Source organism: Onthophagus taurus, chromosome 1 (assembly GCF_036711975.1).
Source record: "Onthophagus taurus isolate NC chromosome 1, IU_Otau_3.0, whole genome shotgun sequence".
NCBI lineage: Eukaryota > Metazoa > Arthropoda > Insecta > Coleoptera > Scarabaeidae > Onthophagus > Onthophagus taurus.
The window spans coordinates 8,386,467-8,406,018 of NC_091966.1; the positions used below are offsets into that span (position 1 = coordinate 8,386,467).

The 19,552-nt window shown below is 32.4% G+C and overlaps 1 protein-coding gene across 6 annotated transcripts in view; it reads right to left on the reverse strand.

Annotated features, from left to right (window-relative positions):
* The window catches only part of LOC111414869 (NMDA receptor 2), a 165,273-nt gene that overhangs the window by 21,297 nt on the left and 124,424 nt on the right, over positions 1 to 19,552 (reverse strand). For all 6 annotated transcript variants that reach the window (XM_071196248.1, XM_023046324.2, XM_023046323.2 and 3 more), the window contains 2 exons: positions 7,038 to 7,281; positions 1,954 to 2,166 (listed from right to left, as the gene is read on the reverse strand). In XM_071196248.1, coding sequence (XP_071052349.1) covers positions 1,954 to 2,166; positions 7,038 to 7,281 — 457 coding nt within the window. The remainder of the gene's footprint in view (positions 1 to 1,953; positions 2,167 to 7,037; positions 7,282 to 19,552) is intronic.

Here is a 19,552-nt window from a genome sequence, read left to right on the forward strand (position 1 = left end):
TGGCTGCTTAATTCGAATAATAATAATTTTGAGATGATGAATATTTCAAATGGGAACTCCGCTTTTTTATTACAGATTCGGAGTCTCCAGAAAAATGTTTAGATTTATTATTTAAATGAGATAAAGCTGAACCTTTTCTTTTATATAGGATTAGGAATGGTAAAAAAAAAGAGAAAATTTTTGAAAAAGAGAGATAAAATTTATTATTAATAACAACTAGCTTATCTATTTAAATAGGGTATTTTATTATTTTTAAAATGAACTATGAAAATTTGTTTGATAAAATTGTTAATTCAACCCTCGTAAACCAAAAGTACTAGAATATTCAATGAAAATGAATTATATATTTATATCCGGGGTTTGTGACCTACGACCCTTTTTACTTGTTTTATGAGTATGCGTTAATAAATAAATTCGACACCTTCTACGGAAGGTTTTTTTTACGATTTTCCTTCAAAATCTTTTTTTTCGGGCGATTTTTTTTTAATGAAATTATCTTTTAAAGCCGTAATGGAAATCTTGTAATTTTTCTTTTTAAATCTTCCACTTATTTTCGAAAATAATCATAAAAAAGGGATTCTAAAATATTGCTAAGTTTGCGCCGATTTCATACATCTTAGTATCGAATGGCGAGCAGATGCTGTTCATCTTTTCAGATGCCGCATTTTGCCGTTCTACTTTAGAAAATTTAATATCACACTGGGTGTCGTCCTCTCAAGACACCCAAGGAGTTGAAGTATCCCGTGGCGCCCTATATAGCCAAGTAGATAGCAAAACCACGATCGGCGGGAGTTCGTCGCCGTTGAACGACCTCTGAACTCCCAGAGGCGTGCTAAACTCGAATTTATCATGCAACTTCGGTTTCATCTCGAAGATCTTCGACGGTTTCAAAACGAGGCTAGTTCTATTACTTTGAGACATCTAAAGAATTTTCGGTGAGAAGAGTTCCTACCTTTACGCGAATCAATGTCGAGTCCTTTTGGGGTTAACAGACAAATAATGCTCGTTTGTCTCGAAATTGGTGCGTACTACTAAGAAAGTTGATTTGATTTGATTGGATTGGATTGGAAACCCTTCGATTGGAATGATTCGATTTTAAGTTTTCGAGTTTAAAGTTGTTGCTTTCCAATTACGATCTTCAATATCTAAAGAAGTGTTAAAAATTGATTCACAACCATAAAATTCTTGTTGTGTGGATTGACCTGATTTTATAGATTCTTTCCTAATATAAAATTACGATGATGATGTGTTTAACTTTATTACTGAATATTCGCGATTTGTTACGAAATGTAATAACGTGAAAATGACAAACTAGAAATCGATGTGGTGTGGTTTTGAATAACCCGATTTTAACAATGCGCAATGTTTCATGCGTATTGAACATCAACATCATCGGAAAAGTGATTGCACCCGGTTTCAGTAATTATTACTGTTCCGAGTTATAACTAACGTAGATTGTTACTCTGTATACAATAGCACGAGTAATACCCAATGGGATGTACGAATAATGATTATTATTTTTGGTATTGTGAATGTTAATGTAGTGTTTGCTGTTATGTTAGTATAAATAATGGAATTATATGCTATACTTCAGTGGAATAATTTCCTTTAAAGTTTTAGGGAAAGGGGAAAGGAAATTATGTAAATATCCTTGAAAATTTCAACATAATTTTAGTTTGTGCAGTTGGTAAAACTTTTCGAGCATCTGTTATATTACTGAATGAATTTTTTAATATGAGTTAAATTTAAATGTTATATTGTCCTTCTAATTAAACGTAATTGTTTAAATGATCTATGTCCTAAATAACCGTGATAGTATCTAGGCTTGTTTCCGGTTATATACACACATATAAATCTTCTTGGAACATAAATTACCTTGAATACCAGCCTCCATTATACCTTACAATTACCACATAAATATTAATGACCATAATAAAAAAATCATTTACTCACCTGATTCAGCGAAAGTTTCATATCGAATCCACTCGGAGATAACCATTCGAATAAAAATATCGTAAAAGTAGCTGCTTGGATTGCAATGGCTCCGACGAGCATCCACGAGGCAGTATCAAAAGGTTCGAGGAAAGCCGTTGGCGATATGATTCCGGTTCTTTTTGCAACCACTATGGCTATACCAGTTTCCATAAAAGGTACGCTGAAATCGACCTGTAACAAGAACGGCAACGATCGAAGAATCTAACTAAAATGTAAACTTTAAGGAAAGAATTCGACATATAAAAAAGAAACCGAGATACCGCTACTAAAGTTATTTAAATCTTGGTTTTTCTTTCGGGAAAGATTTGTTCGTTTATTTTAAAGAGGATTTATGGATTTAACTCGCACAAAGAAAGATCTATTCTTTTGGGTTAATAAGGAATAATTTTTGTATAAAACATTTTCTTTCATGCTTTTTAGTTTTTGTATTGTAGTATAAAATTTGAAAAACGAGGAACAAAAATAGAGAAGAAAATGGAAGAGTGAAAAAATGAAAATATAGAGAAGACATATGAAGCAGATATAGAACTATTGACGAAATTGTCAAATCATTGCCTTATTTTCCGATTATCTCCGTGTCATTGCTCACGTTAATTCAGCAATTAAAATTGGAAATGTAATGGATCTATTCCATTAACTATTTCTTATTAATCTGCGTTATTAAGGAAAATTGGAAGATATTTATAAAGCATATAAAGAAAAAAAACTATAGACGATGGAAAACATCATTTGGATATTATATAATACTAAACTATCGATTCTCATTTATTAGAAATTGATTTTAAAAAACATTTTTGTTAACAACTGCTAAGAGAATATTATGTTTAGAGGTATCACCTGAATCCTCTTCTGCAAAATTAAAAGTTTTTGCAAGATTCATAGCAAAAACAGAATTGGAATATTCTACAAGGTATATCGAGAAGCAATTATTGATTAAGTTGTTCAACGCGACGCATTCTTTGATTATCACAGAACCATACATCTGGCTTGGTAACTAATCCTAGATAACATATTAGCGAAGTTGTACTTGGAAGGATTATGAAGGCTAGATTAAAAGCTAATTGTAAGGATGTTGGAAGGATCGAAATCTCTCTACTTCAGTTTTCAACTTCAGATTATATATGTTAAAGGTCAAATCCAATTTCAGGCTAAAGTAGGCTAGTTCTACTGCTTTCCTAAACCTGTTGGTCATATACAGTATGTCCCCGGATCGAGTTACAAAGAGGGAAAAAAATTTTATTACTGATTTTTCAAACTTATCTCAGCATAAATAATGCGTCGGATATGTTCAAACCACTAAATCGCACGATCTTTATATTCTAACTATCGAAGTTAACTAATTATTCCCATTTTCATGTAAAAATTAGATTTTTCCTAAATTAAAAATTTTTCAAGTTCAATTTACGATATGTAACCATAGAAACCGTAAAAGTTACAATGTTAGTGAAAAATATACGGACAAATCACATTAAAATATGGCTAATTGAATAATTATTTAAATGTAAATTTATGTAATAAGACACTATGTAAGTAATAAATATTATTTATTTGTAAGTGAACAAATTTTCATGCAAACAAATCACCTCCTAATTCGGCACACATTTGAAGACGAGTTCTAAATTCTTTATAAGAATTACGAATTTCCGCCAGTGGTAGAGATTCTATCGCATTAATTATTCTTTGTTTTTATAGTTCTGCATCATCTTGTAATGGTTCACTTTAAACAATTTGTTTCAATCGTCTCCAAAAATAAAAATTCATAATTGTAAGATCAGGACTCAAATAGGACCATTTCGTCAAATCGATTTTTGACGAAATTATAAATTTAACCATTTGGCACAATGTGTGAATGGTAAGCTGGGCAACTGTCTTGCTGAAAGTACACTGACCGTATAATATTTAAGGGTAATTGGATTTACATCACTCCAATAACGACAATGCTGGAAAGAAACAATGTCATTTGTTGAAAAGCTATTAGAGAAGCAGCGTCTTCCTCATTTAGTCTCTTTGTCTGCTTCTTTATGGATAATACAGAACCCGTTTCCAAAAATTGTTTCATAAGTTTGCAAGCCCCAACATGAGATTTTCTTGTGTCCGGATATTTTAGCTGGAATTTTTGTATAACTACACGAAAACATGATTCACCAGTACCATGGCATTGTACTAAATAAAGTCTCTCTTTCATGGTTAACATCGCATGAAAAGACTTAATCTTACTAACATAAGCTGTAACTTTTATGGTTTCTATGGTTACATATCATAAATTGAACTATGAAAAACTGTCTAATTTTTACATAAAAATGGGACTAATTAGTTAACTTTTATAATTAGAGTATAAAATTCATGCGATTTAGTAGTTTGAACATATCCGGCGCATTATTTATGTTGAGATAAGTTTGAAAAATCGGTAACAAAAATTTTTTTCTTCTTTGTAACTCGATCCGGGAACATACTGTATGTGTTGGGATCAACTAGTTCAGTCTATGAAAATCTAATGTAGCGTTAAAATGAAGATGGACTTTATTAGGCTATACTAGTGTAGCACTCAAGTTTTTTAAAGATGAATGTAGCATCACATTTCTAGCGGATTAACGTCAATCAGAACGATGTATCTCTCAGTTCTTTTCTTGCCTGCAATTGATTTGCATTCAGGGAAACGAATGATCAATCCCGTTATTGTTAGGCACTGCAACATCTAGATATTTCTTACTAAATTCTTTGTACATGTGGATATCAACGTTTTGAAATATATTAACTTAAAACTCGTTGCTCTTTGGAGAACGATATGTTTACAAAGTATTGAACCCCGCAATACAGCTGTCAAGTATCAGTTTTTCCTCACAATTGTGTCTAGATTTGTTGTTGGTAATATTATGCGCGGTTTGTAGGTCCAACTGTATAATATCCATAATCAATATTTCCTACTGAGTAGAAATATGTCTGTTGTCTTGTACCTTCTTAGTCGTGGTTTCCAACATCTGTTTTATCGCAGTCTTCTTCGATGATATAATCAGTGCGGGTTTATTAATCCTGACAAAAAATCTAAATGACATATTTAGAGCTTTTGGAATATTAGATAAGAAATATCTCGATGATGTTCGAATAGTAGTTGAGACGTCTTTCTTGTTTTATTGTTTTTAATTGTTTAAACAAAAACAATTTTGTTGTAATCGTTTATATCAATCTCTACCAGATTTATTTTAGTACAATGTCGACGATGCAGTTAAAAAGATCTAGATTTACAAAAAGCTTTACCATGTTATTAAACGATATGTAGCGCCCTGAAATAACTAAAGACGTCTTTTCTTTAGAAGGTTTTATTTTTGATGACATCTCATGATAGGATACTTCGTGATTTATTCTTGGTCGAAGAGCACATAACTATGCCTACCGACACTACTTCCTAAATGGTACTATAAAACTTTATAAAGTAAAACAGGATTGGTACTCTCTTTATTAAGTGTAGTTCTTTTTCGGGTCTTTATAGGTACTTTAGCGATCCATCGACTTCATATTGTTCCATGTTATTGTGGCTTTGTGACAAATTCGATCTTCCTCGATATAGTAGTTAGTATTACATCATATTACGTCTATTATATTTGTCCATCTTCCTTTTAAAATATTGTTACAGCTACACTGTCACCAACCAGATATCTTCGTGGATTTTTAAGGTGTAAATATTCTGAAAAGACTTCCAATTTGTCCTTTGTGAGCTATTGAAGGTTTTTCTGATGCACTTTTTGCTGATTGGCGCTCAAATGATCAAAAGAGAATGCTTAGAATGTTGCTATTGCATATTTCATTTTTATTTCTGAATTAAGTTTGGTGAAATAAATTTATTTACTGAAAATGATTTTTGAGTTAAATAACCAGATCATCTAAACGAACCTTTAGAACTAAATAAAGACAAACAGTTAAAAATAGCTTTTTTGTTTATGGCTTAAAAGTTTTCTTATTAAATTACTATATAAAAGATAATAAATTCTAATATGGGGCGGTTCTAATAGGTTCATTTACTTTATATGACTTTTATGTGAGAAGTTATCTTTATAGCCGGTAGTAAAATTGTCTAAAAAGACTATAAACTCACTTCTATTAATGCTTCTTTGATCTTTCCATATTATGTATTTGCTTTGTATTTTGCATATAAAAAGTTATTAAAATCCTTTTCCTTATAATTTATTGTACCAATAAAATATAGTATCAAATAAATATTGATTAAAGTAAATAAGCTTTTGTTCACAATAATAATTAAATAAACATTTAATTATTTTAATTAAATAAAAATATTGTTGATTTAAATTTTAGGATGGAAAAAAATATTATTCAGAGGTGAAAAAAATATAAATAGTCATGGGCAAATCTGCATCGAGTTGCATTAATCAATTTAAATTGGCGAAAAGTTTTAGATTTCTGGACGGACGATAAAGAGAAATTTATTGGCCGTAAATCACCGTTGCCGGTAATTCATTTCAAACTCAATTCCTCGTTAAAACAATGCGAAGCAGTAACTAGCTTAATAAATTAATGGATTCAAAATGATTTTGAAGTCTCCGCCATAAATTCAAAATTTAGATTTTGTGAACAAATCTTAAAAGAGATTAAGATAATTAAAGAAAATAAATATTTTTTTTAATAAAAGTTCTAGTAAACCGGCACCTCCACCAAAAATATTATCCTTCAATTTCCGTATAACTTGTAAATTGGAATGGAAATGCCACCGGTAATTACTTCCCCTCGATTCCAACTGAAGTCTATAGTGAGAAAAATAAACGTATGCTGTAAAGGGAAATGGAATTAAAGGCGATGGATGTGATATAGAGGGAGCATCACGTAGTAATCACAATTCCAATAAAGAACCGGGTTGATTGCTTCAGTCCGTAGAATAGGGGGTATTGAGGCTGGTACCGTATGAAGTCATCATTCGTCGTCGGGGTGCAATGTGAAAGACAGAAAGATAAAGCGACGCTCCCCTAAAACGTATAAGGGATCCCGAAAAACAAATAGTACACGACGTAGGATTCCGGAACATATTGGCTTACCGCTGCTTCTCTCTCCGAGTTGATCATCAGCGACGTCATAACCATGTCGGTTTTTTTGTTGACGAGATCTGCTATTAGACCATTCCATCTTCCGTTCTCGTTTGTGCCCCAACGGCCGTCTTCAACCCTCACCAATTCGTACGTAAAGCCAAGCTCTTCGGAAAACTTTTCAAGGAGATCAATACAAAAACCTGAACAGCATTGCTTTACGGTTCCATTTCGATGGGATTGAGTTGCTTCAACACTGGAACAAATAATTAAAAGTAAACATTTTTATCCAATGCAAATCGCTGGTTCATATGACCAGACCGAATTTCAACGCAGTTATTGACGAATTAAACTATTCTATAATTCCCGATCAGAGTACTGTTGCAAAAGCTACTTTAATTAAAATCCTCTTGCCGGAAGAGTGGATAGTGTCACACGATCCGCGATACGGTAAACTCAATTTGATATTGTCGAAACGATCGGTAACGAATTGATGTTGGTTAGTTTTCAGTGAGTAAAGTGTTAAATTGATCGTTCGATTAAATTGGAATAAAATGTTACGCGTATGATGGGAAAACTTTGATGTTTTAAATAAATCAAATTTTACGGACAGTAAATAAATAAATATTAAACGATAAATATCTATGCTGTTATTTATAAAAGTGATGTATACGAATATAAGAAAAATACACAATACATTGTATGAATTGGAGAGCGATATTTTATATTGAACTGAACAGACATTGTCAGATCGAATTCATACGTGTAGATTTATTGAGAAGGAGGGAAAGTGGCTGTTGATTTATACAAGATTGGAATTGTGTGGATAAATAATCACAACAATATAAAATCAAAATGTGATAATAAAATAGAGATTACAAAATTTGTGTTAACAAAAAGTAAAAATCGATGTGTTTTGAATCGGCAGGGTGTTGTTGTTCATTGTCAATAATTAATTTAAGTACATTTATACTGTTGATAATTTGATTTAATTTAGTTTATGAATCCATTTTCAATAATTAGTTACAAACTGTTAGTGAATGAGTCAACAAATCCTATATTGTGTATTCTCGCTGTACTTGGAGTTTTTTCATGATTTCACTGATTACAAACTACTATAACTCAGTATTTTCGAAATATAATTATTTCTAATTTGCCACTTTGATAAGATTATCTACTTATAATTTATTTTTTATGCATGTTGCTTATATATGCAGACGATAAATTGCAGTTTTTTAATCATTTAATTTTCTTTAAAAAGACATGCTGCCATCAAAACTGCGTGATGTGAACTCCTATAATCAAGATTGTGCTAATAAACATCACTATTGTGAAACGAGGTCTTAAGCAACATAAAAACGTTATTACTTATTTAGAGTAGTTGGAGCTTCACCTTTTATTATGCCTATCATTAATCAATGCCTAAAATCGTATTTTTCTTTATGTTAGAGAGATGTTCTGTGAACTTTTTCTTACTGTTTACGATGTTTGTGAATGAATTGTCAAATTTGTTCAAAAGTTCAACATTAATGTATGCCGACGATCTGAAGCTTTTCAGAACAATTGAATCGGACAATGATTGTACCAGCTTGCAGGAGGACTTGACCAAGTTGTGTTCATGGTGCCAATCAAATGGGTTGTTATTGAACGTTGCAAAATGTCAAATCATGACTTATACAAATAAAAGAGAAGTTATTCATTATAATTATCGGTTGGAAGATACAAGTCTTGAACGTGTGTCTGAAGTTAAGGATCTGGAGGTTTGGTTTGACAGTAAACTACTGTTCAGCGGCCACATAAGTAAGCTGTCTTCTGATGCACTGAAAGTCCTGGGGTTTATCACTCGAAACAGCTGCGAGTTTGCCAGGTTGAGTAAATTGAAGTATTGTGCAATTGTCTGGTCGCCAACAACTCAGAATAACCTTTCCGCAGTAGAAAAGGTACAGAGGAAATATGTTAAATATATACATATACATTTCCTAGAATTCGGGCATTATCCTCCTAGAGGAAGTGATTACTATCATGCGTTACTTCAGCGATATGATCTCAGTACACTCGAATCAAGGCGACAGCAACTGTGCACCTCGTTTGTAAACAACTTACTGTTTGGCCGTGTGACAGCACCTGAAGTCCTATGTCGATTAAATTTCCGAGTACCAAGAATGGAGTCCAGGAACACTAAGACTTTCTTACCGCACAGGGGTAACACTAATTGGGGCTTACATTCGCCTATCAATAGAATCATGCGCGCTGCCGTTTGCCGATTTTGTAGGTAATAGATTGTGTTAATTTTTTTTATATGACACTTATTAAATTAGTTCATGTATTGTCACTTTCTTCAAATAACTTTTGTAATTATTATAATATTACCTTTGTTATGGGACTTATGTTTGTTGAGATAATAAAGATTATTATTATTATTAACTGTACATTCTTCTCAAAGACGATGAACGTGGAACGAGATTTCTGACCTATCAACGTACTTATAGCACGTATAAGTTATCATGCATCTGTAGATATGATCATTTTTTAGGGATTATGATATATTTGTGGCTACTTAGGTTGGTTGTAATAAAGATTATAGTTATCCAAGGGCACTAACTCATATTGCAGATGGTGTGTTGCATAAAAGAAGTACCACCAAATAACGGGTATGGTTTCTTTTGATTACTCAAAAGTTAATTATTTGACTGGATATGAAAGATGACTGGTTGCAATATTTATGCAAGAAAAGAGGTCATTAGAACTAGGACCAAATTATTTAGTCTTCATCACATGTTTGATTAAGTATCTATGATCGAGATAAGGTTGAAATGACGCTCTTTATGAGAGAATCTTACAGAAAGGTGCGAAATTCATTGATTGCTGATTTTTTTGAATTGAGACTTGAGATTATGGTGAGAATTAGTATAATACTGTTCAAAATGAGAATCTTATAAAATATCAGGTTTCAAGTTAAGTATTCAACCAATTTATATTTCGGACTATCTTTCGGATTTTGCAAAACTTCTTCTATTGCGAAGAAGTCCGTTTCAGATTGCCACAACTGTATTAGCTACTTGGGCGACAACCCAAGATAAGCAACGACTCGAGAAGTAACAAAATAAGGTGCTGCGGAAGCATCATCGACACTCCAACGCACAGATTCAACAGCTATTCTTAACCTTTTCCGTCGCCTTAGGAGGAGAAAGCTCTTTGAATTGGTGTGGTGAGTTCGAAATAGCAAAGCGCACTGTATGAAGTAACTTAGTTTGGAAGAAGAATTTATGTTATCGAATTGAGACATTCAATTGAGGAAAAAATATATGTAAAAAATCCAATATGATGCTAATGTAGCAACCAAGCATTTTGAAGCTCTCCAAGAGTTGCTAGAAAATTTCTCTTGTTTAATTCTCTGCTCGTGTGTTTCCAAGAAAGTCTTATTATATTGTTCCATGCAATTTTCATCTTTAACAAGCTGCAATGACACCTATCGGGACTGAATCAATAAAGTTTCTATTTAGTTGCGTTACAGGCTGAAATTTCCAACTCTTCAATCATCGAAAGTATGACAAAAACCTACTTTCTCTTTAATGATAATAGTATACATTAGCTCCCTATTCAAACTAGTTTTTCACGTGCAGTCTTGACGATAAGAGCTCTGAATTTTTTTTAGATTATGCAGCTAATACCCCTATGAACGGAATCATCAGACTCACGTTCTCAAAGAAGACACTGGGATTTCAGCTCAAAGATGGACTGTGCGTATATCTTGGTTACTCTGTTTTATATTTGTTTTTTCTTGATATATCCTGACGTTTTTATTATACAAAAGTAACGCTTAAATACCACACAAATAATGCAAACAAGCTAATGAGAGTGGGTGAAAACGGGTTGCCAATCAATGAACAAACCTATCAAATAGTGAGGTTGGGATGACATTCTCTATATATTCTTAGATAGAAACAAGGTTGGAATGATTTACTTTGGAATTAGAAAATGAAAATACGTAGAAACGTCAGGTTGAGTTGAGGATTATATCAAATTATTAGATTGGTACACTTACCGCAAAAGTTTTTTGAGTCATATGACACCAAATTCTGCACGAATAGTTATGAATGTTGGTTGTGTTTTTCTCACACTACTTATTGCCCGAGTACTAAATATCGAGTATTGGTGTGGGGTATCCTAACTGTAATTAGATCTATGATCACATCCAATCAGTCAGTAAATTCGTCAAAGTCGAACATGCTTCGGCGAGTAAATTTTTGTGAATTTAATGCCATCCGACTTGACATGGATTATACCCGTATAGGATATCTAATTTGAGGCGAAGCTTCCCAAGACAGGTCATTCTATGCTATTAGAAATTATCTGTTTGTTCAGGGATGAATGAAAAAGTCGATATTTCCAGTAATCGTTAGTTACACAAATTTATTAGTTAGACATGTACGATGCAGTATTGACAGGGATGATGAACAAGTCAATGACATCGTTTTTGGAAAAACAATTGGTACTCGAGCTTACCCAGTACTGTTCCAGCATGAGAACATGTTTTTATAACACACGGAAGGAACAAGATCATCCGATTCAGCTACCCATACGTGAACGAAATAAGCAAAACAAATAAATTTCGTCAATAAATTTATTATAAATCGCAATTAAAACATCACAATATACATCTTAGCACTTAAAGTAATCTCTTATTATCACCTATTACTGCACCATGAACTTGACCAAACCGAACAAGTTCCTACAAGTTTATCTAATTGTAAATATTCTCCGTTTGCAGCATTATTTATGAAAGTTAGTTTTGAAGTGTGTTTTCTCGAACTTTATGTTTATCTTATCCAAATTGACGATCAATTTGAAATGTCTTTGAAGAGCTATTATCCGGTTTAGTATATGCTTTAAATATTGGATCTAAATTTGAATCGGTGCAAGAAGGTTTGCGCATTTTTATTTTACTATCAATTCTACTATTCCCTATTCCCGTCAAATAAAGCTAGTTCCAGATTTAATAAGAAATAAAAAAAGGTGTTGGTATATCACAAAGCCGCTTATGGTTTAATCCTTTAAAATAGTTTCTGTTTTTATATTGCCACATTCCCTCCCTGGTTTTAAAATTTTATTAGTTTCCGGAACCGACGGGTATCCAATCTCACCCGAAGTCTTGGCAAACAAAACCCCCCGGAATTCTCGTTCCCGCACTAATCCACCCCGGGGCGTAATAAATTGGATTGTAAGTGGAACTTTCGTTTCTCGATTACGTCAGGATTTACATCGAACTTCGCCATCCCTATAGCAAATATCTCGAACGAAAACCCGTTTTAGTTTTCCTCGCCACCCATAAACGTCTCGGCCTCCACCTCATTATTGCACAATCGAAAAACCAACCGCCAATTGATTCGATATTCAGGGGCGCTTTGAATCAATTCCCCGCCATCGAATCGAATTTCATAAGGAAGTGAGAAAAGAAATTGTATTATGATGACATTAAGTTGACGGGAAAATATTGGTTTAGATCCGGGTAATTAATCTTATATTCGAGCTTTTTGAGTCAAGTAATTAGGAGGGTTTATTTAGGAAAATTTGAAACCCATTCAGGTCTTATTCAAACTAATTTAATGACTTTCAGAAGGGTGGAGGTAATTAGAGGTTTCTGTGTGTTAGGTGAGATGTATTTGAGTAAAGATTTTTCGTTTATTCGTTTGTATGTAGATTTTTATAATAAAAAAAATCAATAATTCCATGCAGAAAATCTAAATTCAAAGAGAAGTGCACTTTCGACGCTGATACCTTTGATGTTTACGTTCTTTTTCGATGAGTAAACTCCATCTACTAGAACTAGAGTATACGAACGGAGTCGTTCGACTGACACTATTTCTATTCGACAAGAAAGTAAATATTTCATTATATTTATGTTTAAAAAAATCGCTATCTACCTAAAAACAAATCCACAAAATTTACACATAATCTACATAATGTCAACAACACAGCTTAACCTGCACGCAAATGTGCAATATAGATTCTCGCGCACGCTTGCACGAATTGCAACTAGCAAAAATATCCATGATGGTAAAGGTAAACAACCGAGATACGTAGGTACTAACAAGCAAAATGTGTCGAGCTTTAATGTCAATACTGGAATATGTGCAGATACGCTTGTTCCGGTCCTGCGCTAATTGTATTTGCATTTTATTTTGCCTCCATCTACTTTTCGGAAATCGGAAGCGTTGTACTGCGACGGAACCCAAAAGAATACCATAGGGTTGGCAAACAAAAAAAAAACGGATGAAATGTCGAATTTATTCCGTTCCGATCATATTGGACCGGAAGTTACAAATTGGAAACTGATGATGATTTGATGCCCGCTCGTCATCTGACAAACAAAACGAATTTTTGGACTCGTCTAGAGCGAAGGAATGCATCACAAACTGAACGACGTGTAATACATATTAATATCGTTCATCCATCTCTTTCGTCGCCACATAAATCTCTATTTAATTAAAAATTAAAAAGACGACATTTATGGTAGAAAGTGGAAAACCTTGTCGCGTGTTCGAAAATAACTCCGCTGTCCCCGTAAAGCTCGAAAGCTCATCTGAGCATCAGGCGATAATAAAGCTTTCGGGTCAAGGTTCAAGTTTCCGCATCATATCGACGTTCAGAAGCGCGCGCCGTAAAATCGAGAACGCCTTTGTCTTTATTCACGTATATTCATGAAAAATATTTTAGTAAACTTTTTAAAAAGTTAAAATTATCGTATTTATCGTGTATACATGAAATTGTAAATTTCGATGCACAGCTTCGTGCTAATAAACTTCAAAATCGTTTGCATTTTAACGTGCAACCGAACAGGTTGCGAAAGTTTTGTTCTTCTCGGTTAAGGAAGTTTTAACTTGGTTTTAACCAAGCCCCGAACAAGAAACAATCAACCCCGAAGACAAAAGTTAGCAAACTTCCGTTTAATTAGACGCAACTTTGAAGAAGCTTATCTCTATACCACGCATTATTAATGACAAGGATAGTTTTTAAGTTTTAAAATATTTTTAGCAAAATACCGATTGTCAAGTCCAAATTGAAGAGTTTTAAATACAGTAAAACTAAGGACTAAGGCCTACTTTTACCACCTCTTGATAAATTTAACCGATAGGTAATTACCATGGTTATAGCGGTTTTAAGCGCTCTTATTGGCTAAGAGCGCCAATTTATGTATCGGATAAATTTATCAAGAGGTGGTAAAAGTGGGCCTAATACGGAGAAAGGAGTGTCCGTTAGATGAAAAATTTATCCATACCGTTGCGTTCTGTATTAGGTAGTTCTACTTATAAGTCTTTTTATATATCGCTGTATCATTTATATTTGAGTTTATAAAATTAACCAAGTACAATTAATGTTATGATTATGTAGGCACCATTGGAATTCCACATAAGTTTACCGTCGCTTAGGGATTATGGGAATTAAGTTTGAATTTTATACGACGCAATTAGCACTCTTAGCAGGACCATTAGTGGAATATAATCCGGGGACTATGCTACTTTTATCTGGGCGAATTATAGATCCCTTGAGAAAGGAAGTTACAATTTAAAAAGATTATATTAGGTTCTTATAAAATTATATCTATCACCTTTTTAAAAGATAAAGACAAATTGTGAATTTCAAGTACTACTATATGATAATATAAGAATTTATTATTTTTTTAATACAATAAGACCAAATTAAATAAAAACTTCAAGGACTATAGAGTACGAGACGACCTAGAAATTTCTTACCAACCCCACACGATATTACGTTAAATCGTTTGAAAGGCTTTTGCCCCTTTCAACCCTGTCACAGCTTCTGCTTGTCAAGTAGTTAAAGTGGTTCAATAGACGTGTTGACGAAGTTGAGGAATTCGCGGTTTAAATGGATTCTACCTCTTCAAAATCAATTCAAAATCAAATCTTTTATTTTACGAAAGTTTCAAACTCAATTAGAATTTAAGTCCATTCTTTGGCTTTTCTTAATAATATTCGTTATAAAACATTTTTTTTAACTTTCACCTAATACAAGGTGAACCCCAACCATAAGAAAAGCTCCCTAGATAATACGTCAATGTAGATTAAAGTCATAAATTTAAAAACTTTTAAGTATTATAATACATTTTTTAACGTTCTTAGATATGGTACAAAAAACTATTATAAATCCTAAATTAGAGCTAAAACGGCTGTAATCAAAATGCAAATCCGAAATACTTAAATTCGCGTTTTACTCAAGTGTTACTGGTGAACTAATTTAAACCTCACCATACCAACCGGCATAAATGGCTTCCAAAGCCTCTAAATTAGCAATGTGCCACTTTCAGCATTGGCGCAGTTTCGCCATTCGCCAGAGATCCATGGATACGGGACCCTAAATCTAATACCAAAGTACATGTGGTGACCAGTTGCCAGCTAATGGATGAACGGTGTCACGATCAGACTTTGATTCATTTGTAAATAAATAACTCAGGTTCACAAACATTCATGTTCATTCGCAAAAAGTGTAGATTAGTACTTTTCATTACACCTTGTGTTTGTAATTAAATTTAATGTAAATGTGTGCTTAATGTAATTTCAAATTGGATACAAAATTTAAAGTTGAATCGAAACTGAAATTAAATTGACCGCATGTAATGAATTAAATAATATAAATCCTAAATTAAATAATGTATTAAAATAATCTGGTATTAAATTAATCTGTTAGCAAATAGAGAAATTTATAAAATCATTATAACTTTATTTTTGAATCCGAATGTAGAGTTAAATTTATGTAAGGCAACATATTTTTTTCGGCCAAAAAATACTAATACTTTATAATTTTCTAATACTAGAGAATTTTCTTCAACTCTTTTTCTCAATATGGATATTTTAAGTATATTCGAGGGATTCCCAAGAGTGCCTAAAAGTTTCTGAGATTTATTAAAGATGGATCTGGATTCAATGCGCTATTGAAAATGTTTTCAAGGATATGTCTACGATTTGTAGTCTATTTAACCCATTTTTTCTAAGGATTTTATAAGATTTTTAAGGCTTATCAGGATTTTTAAGGCTATTTATGTTTACAGAGGGTTATTAGGGTTGGGTTATTAATGTTATTAACAGGAAACTACGCGTCATTTGAGGAACAACCCGGAATAGAAAACCTAGGCTAAGAATGTCCATACTAAGAACTGGTGGGAAAATTAGAAAATATACAGCCTGATTCAGAGTAAGCGCCTTATTTTTTTTTAGCCACACTATGGGTACTACTTTCAAAATATTTGGCAGTTATATGTTTTAGGACACTCTCTACACGATGGTGATATCATATTTTCAATTGGACGAATTATTTCAAAATGGCGACTGTCAACTTTTTTTTTTAAATGGAATATCAAAATTTTTTTTTTATTATTGAGATCTTAAAAGCATTCTTTTTACGATAGTATTTTGTTTTTCTTAAAAATTCATTTCTTTCCCCATCCAAAAGGAACCTAATATTTTAATCTATACTCTGTTTTTAAACCAGGAGGAGTATTTTAAATTTGTCACCAGATTGACCTTGCACGTGATTGGTTGAATGCGAGGAAGGTTCACACACAGGCAATTTTGAATTTTGATTTTGAATTTGAAGGTTAGGTAATTGATAATTCGACAGTTTCGTGTCATTATTGTATATTTTGTGTTCTTAAACCCTTTTTTATTATATTTTGAAATAAATACACTCATAACTTCAATGTTAATTTGTATGTATAGTGTTGACGATAACAAACGAAAATAAATACAATAATAAGTAAATAAATAAATAATAATTATTAATTTAAATTTACCGCCAAAATATCTAGTGATATTTTCTGGTGATTTTTTCCAGTGTAAATCTGACTTTCGCGTTTACTCCTCCTGGTTTAAAAACAGAGTATAGTTCTAGTGCAAGTGTTAGTTCTAGTTTTAATTGTTATTCAGCGCTAAGTTGTATATTTTTAAGTTTCGGGTTTAGCCCTGTGTCTTCAGACGCTGAATGTTAGGTAAGGTTAGTTTTGTTTACAAACATTAATTATACCATGAAGTTTTCTTTGGCAATTAGTAATGGCAATTATAGCGTGAAGTTTTCTTTTGTAATGTCAATTATAGCGTGAAGGAATGTGAAGTAAGGTTAGTTTTGTTTACAAACATTAATTATACCATGAAGTATTCTTTGGAAATTTGTAATGGCAATTATAGCGTGAAGTTTTCTTTTGTAATGTCAATTATAGCGTAAAGGAATGTGAGGTAAGGTTAGTTTTGTTTACAAACATTAATTATACCATGAAGTTTTCTTTGGCAATTAGTAATGGCAATTATAGCGTGAAGTTTTCTTTTGTAATGTCAATTATAGCGTGAAGGAATGTGAAGTAAGGTTAGTTTTGTTTACAAACATTAATTATACCATGAAGTTTTCTTTGGCAATTAGTAATGGCAATTATAGCGTGAAGTTTTCTTTTGTAATGTCAATTATAGCGTGAAGGAATGTGAGGTAAGGTTAGTTTTGTTTACAAACATTAATTATACCATGAAGTTTTCTTTGGCAATTAGTAATGGCAATTATAGCGTGAAGTTTTCTTTTGTAATGTCAATTATAGCGTGAAGGAATGTTGGGTAAGGTTAGTTTTGTTTACAAACATTAATTATACCTTGAAGTTTTCTTTGGCAATTATACTTTGTTTTTAAACCAGGAGGAGTATTTTAAATTTGTCACCAGATTGACCTTGCACGTGATTGGTTGAATGCGAGGAAGGTTCACACACAGGCAATTTTGAATTTTGAATTTGAAGGTTAGGTTATTGACAATTCGACAGTTTCGTGTCATTATTGTAAATTTTGTGTTCTTAAACCCTTCTTTATTATATTTTGAAATAAATACACTCATAACTTCAATGTTAATTTGTATGTTTAGTGTTGACGATAACAAACGAAAATAAATACAATAATAAGTAAATAAATAAATAATAACAATTATTAATTTAAATTTACCGCCAAAATATCTAGTGATATTTTCTGGTGATTTTTCCTAGTGTAAATCTGACTTTCGCGTTTACTCCTCCTGGTTTAAAAACAGAGTATAGTAGCGCATGAATGTTTTACACTCGATGTTATTTTTGTCAAAATAAATAAATAAGTAGATGTTTATTACAAAATAAAGTTTAATTGTTTCTTTTGTGTCTAGCGCTACTTGATATTTGGACAAAAATAACATCGAGTGTAAAACATTCATGCGCTACTAGATTAAAATGTGTGCTTTTTGATCGGGAAAGAAATGAATTTTTAAGAAAAACAAAATACTATCGTATAAAGAATGTTTTTAGGACCTCAATAATAAAAAAAAATTTTGGCATTCCATTTAAAAAAAAGTTGACAGTCGCCATTTTGAAATAATTCTTCCAATTGAAAATGTGGCATCACCATCGTGTAGAGAATGACCCAAAACATATTACTGCCAAATATTTTGAAAGTAGTACCCATAGTGTGGCTAAAAAAAAATAAGGCGCTTACTCTGAATCAGGCTGTATAACAACACTGGAGTTTACGTCAGGGATGGATGATGGGTTCAATGGCAAGATAAGCTATAAGGTGCTATAAGATAGTGTTTTTACATAGATACATATTTCAATGGGGAATGCCCATTGCATCAAAAAAGAATAGAGATACAACTAAGTCACTAGAAGGCATTTTGGTTCAATCAAAACCAACAATTAGAATTCTACTATCTGGAACTAACTCCTTCAATATCGAAAGATAATTTTCAATGAAGAAGTGTTGTCAGTGTAGCAAAGGTGAGTTTTATAAGAAACCGAAGTAGCACAGCCCACTGTGTTCAGAAAACCCTCGTTTATGCGGTATTTATTTCGGCAATATTCTACTATAATTAGGTTTTTATGGCATGGTATTTTTATTAATCGAAAAATACTGCAGTCGAGGTAATAGTCGAAAAGGTTAATGATGAAACGAGCTCATTTCCTCAGCCATAGATCTAATTATATCTCATTAATGTATTATAAGCTATCATATCAATTAATCGAATTATAGAAGCGATATGGAAATAATTGGTCTGAAAACTGTTCATTTGTGTCGTTTGGTATTTTTCAATCATTGCAAAATCTCTATTATAAGGCAAATTAGTGTGGCCTAACATTTTTCATTGGGTCTTTTGCATCAAATATTTAAGAAAAGACTTTAACATGTACATCAAGTGCTACATTTTTAGATGACATGTACATAAATGGATTTTAAATTGATAATTGTTGTAGGTCAAAAGACAAAATGCATAAATTTGGTTTTTTTCCATGTTTTTCCATTCTTTAAGCTTTGTTGCGTTAGAAAATAAAGGTATGCGTAATATTTATTTTCTTTTTGGTATATATTGTGTAGTGAACAAACCAAGAAGGGAAAGGGAAGCTGAAGATGTCTGTTTTGGAGAGGGACCATCAGAGAATAACGTGGTGTTGGATTAAGTTGGGTTGCATTGGAGAATGATGAAAAGAGAGTAAAGTCAGGTATTACTATGGAGGCTAC